The following is a 6,553-nucleotide window of genomic DNA, read 5'->3' as shown; positions in this document are numbered from 1 at the left end:
ACAGAAGATGTTTTTATACACACAGACCATGAAAAAATGGGTGTTTATCACTACAGAAGGTTTTCTCTCCCCCCACCCCACTCTCCTGCTGGTAATAGCTTATCTAAAGTGATCACTGGTCTGTGTGTATAAAAATATCCTCACTGCATTTTCCGCTTTTATGCATCCGATGAAGTGAGCTGTAGCTCACGAAAGCTTATGCTCAAATAAACTGGTTAGTCTCTAAGGTGCCACAAGTACTCCTTTTCTTTTTGCGAATACAGACTAACACGGCTGTTACTCTGAAACCTGTTCTAGAGAAAACCACCAGCAATTCAGAGAGAATCCCCACTGCAAATCTGATAGCTAACGGCTGTGCCACTTAATACAGGAAAAGTGCTTCATAATTTTCCAGTCTTAGTCAAGGAACCAAGAGCTCACTAAGAAAGGTATTAGCACAGCTATTTTGAAAACAGATTGACGGTGCTCTGACTTCCCTTACACCATTTTACATCAACATAAACTCCACTGATTTCAGTGAAGTTGCTCCCAATTTACACAGGTCTGAAATCAGAATTAGACCCATTCACTGTTTGTAGACTTGAGTGGCGGAATAAGGAAGGCAAAATTCATAGAGGCATAGATTCCAAGGCCAGAAGGGACCATTGTGATAATCTAGTTTGACCTCCTGTGTAACACAGGCCAGAGAACTTCCCCAAAATAATTCACAGAGCAGATCGTTTAGAAAAACATGCAATCTTGATTTTAAAATTGTCAGTGATGGACAAATGGCTGTACTCAGTACTTAAGCTGTGCCTGAGCTGAGTTCTGGCATCTCTAGACTTGGTAGTTCATAGTCCCAGCACTTCTGGGCTTGCTGAACCTGTTATGAATGTAAAAAAATTTATCGGAGCCCCAGCACCTCTTTCATTACAAATTAAGCACTGGCTGTACTGGGAGAACAGATTCTCCAGAACAGAAGAGGGAATGTAGGGTAAAACAAAATAATTGTTACACATACACAAGTTGCTTAATGTCATTCTTACCCATTGTATATATCCTTACCTTTAGAGCTTTATACATAGCAGTCTGTGTTTGACACAATTGGGAGTGCAAATGCACTACTGTATTTAAAACCACTGAAATGTTGCTCTGAAGCTGCATTCGTTAACTGCATTGAGCTTCTGTGGGAAATCATTAATTAATTGACTCCACGCTCACGGCCAGATTCTGATCTCAGTTATTCCTGATGTACAATAGAGTATTACTCTAATTTTACAACACTGTAAAGGGGTGGTAAAGAGTTTGACCCTCATTGCTTTTTCGGTCACTTCCAAGATCATGATACAAATGGTAAAGGCATTTTTTACCAAAATGTAATGTCAATTGTCTTCATAACACTTCGGGCCATGTCTTACTATTGTTCTGTGTGGAGAGCTCCCCAGTGATATCAAGGCCGAATTCTGCATAAAGACAACAGGTCAAATTCTGCTCTCATGTTGTAGCAAATTGAGAGTAACTCCACTGAAGTCAATGGAATTACTGCATATTAACATATATATTGCTAAAAGCAGAATTTGTCTCTAAGGTTAGAATATGGCCCTTTAATTTCACAATGTTTGTCTCATTTCTACATGAGGAAATACTACGCATTTTCTAGTACAATTAATTAAACTGAAATTAACTAAAATGAAATTCAGTGGATCTTGCCATACTAGATTGACTACCAAGATTAGAGATGCTGGTCCTAGTAGAAATTTTCTGACCAAGCTTCAATGACAAGTGACTCTTTGTCAAATATATGCTATACTGACACCACTTTTTAACCAGAGTGAATAGGAAACTATTCATAAGACCTTTGTTTTTGTTAGGTGTGGCCTTTGGGTATAATACCATCTCCCTGTTTCTTTCCATTTTCTCATCTTTGCAGTATAGGCCCTGATCCAGCAGAGCACTTAAGAAAATGCTTTAACTTTACTGCATTTGAATAATCCTACTGAAACTCCACATTGGGACACTTAAGTGCTCTGTTGGATCAGAACCAGAGTCTTTACTTGTAAAAGGACCTTCAGGGCTCAGCGTCAGAACTATACTGGTGAAAAGAAGAATTCAATTGGCAAATAGGACTTTTCTTTCCAACTGAGCTGTTAAGTAATGTGCACTCTTTTGGAGCACTATAAATAACAATTCCTGGAACACTTGTTTTACAATCATGTTCAGTAAACCTCCATATATGGGGGATAGATCATTGCTGTCACTGTTCTAGAAAAATCCCAGATTTCAGCCCATGAGGATCAATGCACAAAAATGCCTCCCGCCCCTTCCCTAGTAAGCCTTACGAAGTCTGCTCCAAACCATGCATAGTGTTATGAATGCGGCATGCTGCTTTCACTACAGCACTTCTCCTTTCTCCTGCGGTATTACTTGGCTGATGGCTGACCCACACTGAGTCATGGGAATTAGACAAGATAAGGGGGTTAGACTAGATGACCCTTGCAGTCCCTTCTAACCCTATGATTCTATGATTTGTGATGGAAAATATTTTTGTTTATTCATGTCTGCTTAATAGCCACCTTGTTCTACCTTAGAGGTGTCTGCATTTCAGTAGTGCATGAAAGGGATCTCTCTGGTATGTCTTTCCTACCTCAACAGGGTGTTGTGTGACTTTATTAGTTAATGTTTGTAAAATTTTGAGATACTCGGCTAACAGAAACTACATAAGCGCAAAGAATTTAGTTTGATAATCTGTTAGTTCATTGATCCCCTTAAGAAGATACTGCATACTCCCATCATTAAACCGCATTTGAGCCATAAAAAGGTATAATACAGCAATGGCCAAACTTACTGATCCTCTGAGCCACATACGATAATCTTCAGAAGTTTGAGAGCCGGGGTGCGCCTGCCAGGGCCCAGGGCTTCATCCCTGCGAGAGGCGCCTGACAGGGCTCAGGGCTTCAGCCCTGCTCCTGCTGAATCCCCGAGCCCTGGCAGGTGTGCTCTGCAGGGCTGAAACCCACTCCCCACTGGGCAGAAATCCCTACCCCACCACCCCGCTGCAAGGCAGAGGTCCCAAGCTCCCCTCCCCCAGTCTGGTAGGTGGAGAATGGGCAGGCTCCTCAAGCCGCACTATAATAGTCAAAGAGCTGCACGTGGCTCACGAGCCACAGTGTGGCCACCCCCGATATAATATGAACAAAACAGTATTCACAAGATTCTAGCTCACTGGTCTCTCCGGGGTGACAAGATCTGGAATCCCTTTCATAAAAGCATCATATGAAATACCAAGACAACCATAAGCAGACATACATATATAGTATGTACAGTGGCCATAGATATATTAACATCATGAAGGAAACCAGTACGCGATAGGCTGTGCAAACAATGACAAAAATCATTTTAAAAAAGCTTAAAGTGCTGGGTGACTGTCTGGAACTGACTGGTGGAAAGAAAAGGAGGTGCTCAAAAGGTGACCAGAATCAATCTGTGCAATGATCATGATCACGCTTTGTATTTCCTCATTTTTATTGACAAGTCAAATGCTGAATGCTTCCTTCAGCCTGTCTTGGATGTTGGGGACTCTAAAAAATATTATGTAAGTAGCTTTTGATTTGTTTCCTGTCTTATCTCTATAACTTACGTTTTCTAACGCACCCACGACAACAGTATCTAAGCTCTGGTTTGAAGTGTTGGCATGAATTTGGGGCTCAATCAAGCAAGGGACTCACCTTTTCAGAGCAGGGTTAGCTGAGACAGTGTTAAAAAAGCCCTGACTCTACATGAACTCTTTCTACATTACAACTTGCACTGTGGCCACCCCCACTGGACCTCTTTTGGGGGCACCAGTGGTAAATTCCGGGTGCCATTTTTGCCAGTGTAGATGTAGTCTGACTCCAAGTCCAGCTCCCCAGTGAGTCTATGCAGAAAATTAATTCAAAACATTCAGGGTGAAGGAGACATAAGGGCACTAAAGATGTGTAGTGATGTATGAATGGTAATTGATATAGGAATATCCATGCTAGTAAAAATCAGCTGACCCACAGGGAATATTAAAGAAATCCCTGAAGTTCCAGGTATGACTGCCTAGAGCCAGTACATCAATCTGTATTATATATTGATTTATATGAGACAAGGGTGTCAAGCCAGGGAAAGGAGGGAGTTGAAAATTACAGCAACAGCAGTAATTGTCTGTTTGGCACAAAATATTTTGTTCTCTTTGTCATCTTCTTTGCTAATGTTTCTGTTGGTTAAATTAAAGTGTTTAAGGTTGGCATTTGAAATGACTGAAATCACTAATGGGGCATAGTCAAAGTAAAAGTGTATTCCCTGCATTCCTTTAATAACTGAGATTATTACAACTCAAATTATTTTTTTACAAAATCAAAGGGCTGTGTTGTGGCTTTCCCAGCCGCTGTTGCATTGTTTGAGGTGGGGAATGCAGAAGGTCTATTCAACAATGCAGAAACCCACAGCAAACACTGCTCGTTCCTCCCTGGGCCATTTCAGAACATGCACATAATTTTTGTTGTTGTTGTTTAAAGCTTTATCCAATGAACGCACCAAATGGAGGTTGCTATAATATTGTTGCTCCTGCAGCATCCATGCTTCTTGGGTCTTTCACACCAATGATGAAGTTGTTGGTTCTCCTGGCTCCATGAACCAAGGAAAGCACATCGACTTTATCTACTTGATGACCCCTGGCTTCAAGGAATTTAATATCTTCTTCGGGAAATTCACCTGTTAAGATTTTAGACAAAGTTATTCTAATTGAAGCCATTATTGCATGAGTTCCAAGTTTTTACCTTAAATTTCTAATCCATTGTGCCAATGAACCTGCCCATCAGTGTCCTACTCTTAGGGATCTGGAAGGAAGAGAGGCATCACAAGAGTACAAATTCAATGGCCTAGTAAGAAGCAGTGTCTCGAGAGCACACCCAATTCTCAGCAGCAAAGACAGTGTCTAATGGGGCATCATCAAGGTAGGCAGTGTTGAGTGAGGGTGGGGGTGGGAATGGGAGATATGTGAGGATCACTGAGGGATGTGGAGGATGCTCCTTCTCAACAAAAGGGGAAAATAAACTGCTGCCATTGCAAAAATTGACAATAAGATAAATGTGGGGCAAGAAAATGAAAATCCAGCAGACAGAACTTCACTGTAGGCTTCACTGTAGGCCTTTGGGATTAATTCGGGATAAAATATTAGGGCTATCAGAATTAAACAGGAGTATGGGGAAAGCTATAGTCCACCTTTAAAAGTAGGTTTAGAAGCAGCACCATTCAGATTCTTCACATAACCAATAGAAACTAGCACCCCTTTTCTTAAGCACAAGAGGAGAAGAAGTCTTTCATGCCCCTTATAAACTGTGTGGCAAAAAGTACTAATGGGTGAACTTCAGAAGGTTCAGAGATTTGGGTCAAAAGTTGAGATGCTTCTCTGAATCTCTCGAGCCTGTAAAGCCAAAGTGGAAATCTCTTTGCCTGGAACAAGAAAGTGCTCCCTACTTGGCATGCTTCAGGTTTTGAGTGCCCCGCTTAAGATAACTGGGGCCTGATTTTCCAAGCAGCCAAGTACCTGCAACTTCAGTTGAAGGCAATTGGAGCTCCAGGTGCTCAGCTATTTCTGAAAATCAAGGCCCCATTCAGGAGTCTCAAATTGGGCCCCCCAAATCACTTCTTGTTTTTGATAATTTAAGACATTTTTTTTTTTACACCAAGATTATTTAAGAGCTGAGACACACCTGAATTTCACCTATAATTTATTATTTGTATTTCAGTAGAGCTGAAGGGCCCCAGCCAGAGTTGGAGGCCGCACTGTACACACACACAACAGAAGACAGTGCCTGCCCCAAGAACTCACAGTTACAAAGGCAAGACAGACACACAACAAAAAATGCAAGCTGCCAAGAAGTACAAGCCTTATAAACTACAGTGCAATTTCTTCCCTGGCTCCCTTCATATAACCCTGCCTTTCTCTACCTACCTCCCCTGCTTTGTTATTTGTTGTGCTTTCACAATTTTAATATAAATACTGCAGTGTGATTGCAAATTGGCTCAGGATACAACATCACAAACTAAGCAGATAAGTAAAAATCTTATGGTAACTATACCTATATAAAGTGTAGGTAAGAGTATGGTTTAGAGTATTGTCTACCTGAAGCATTCAAAAATCACAACTCAGGCCGCAAAAAAACCATGAAGTTTTTTTAAATAGTAAATTTTGGATATTTTTTGTCTTCTGGTTTCTGAGCTTTTAAATTACATTCCAGTCCCATTTTCAGGCTTTTCTCTGCAACTATGAGGGCTAGAAACTTTGGGGAGGGGGGTGTTGTTGTTTTTTAATGAAAGCAGAGATCTTCACATAATTACATGATTTTAGGACATGGAGCTTCAAGAAAAATACCGAATAATGTGAAACTCACAATAAACTTGGGAAAGTTGGCAACACTGCAAGGACATCTAGACTGGTAGAGTTCTAGGCACATAACAACCAGAAAGATATTATCATGGGTTTCCTCTTCCTGCCAGCTAGGTTGTAGGTGAGCAGAGATATGGGCACGGGGAATGGAAAGTAAAAGAA

The 6,553-nt window shown here is 41.0% G+C and overlaps 1 protein-coding gene across 1 annotated transcript in view; it reads right to left on the bottom strand.

Annotated features, from left to right (window-relative positions):
* GGT7 (gamma-glutamyltransferase 7) overlaps window positions 1–6,553 on the bottom strand; it is a 50,040-nt gene continuing 43,487 nt past the window's right edge. Inside the window, exon 15 of the mRNA XM_074970267.1 lies at window positions 1–4,713. Within this exon, the coding sequence (XP_074826368.1) occupies window positions 4,550–4,713 (164 nt within the window). The 3' untranslated portion in view covers window positions 1–4,549. The remainder of the gene's footprint in view (window positions 4,714–6,553) is intronic.

This window comes from Natator depressus, chromosome 13 (genome assembly GCF_965152275.1).
Source record: "Natator depressus isolate rNatDep1 chromosome 13, rNatDep2.hap1, whole genome shotgun sequence".
NCBI classification, from domain to species: domain Eukaryota; kingdom Metazoa; phylum Chordata; order Testudines; family Cheloniidae; genus Natator; species Natator depressus.
Note: the sequence above shows the minus strand (reverse complement) of the source record. Positions and strands in the feature narration are given on the sequence as shown.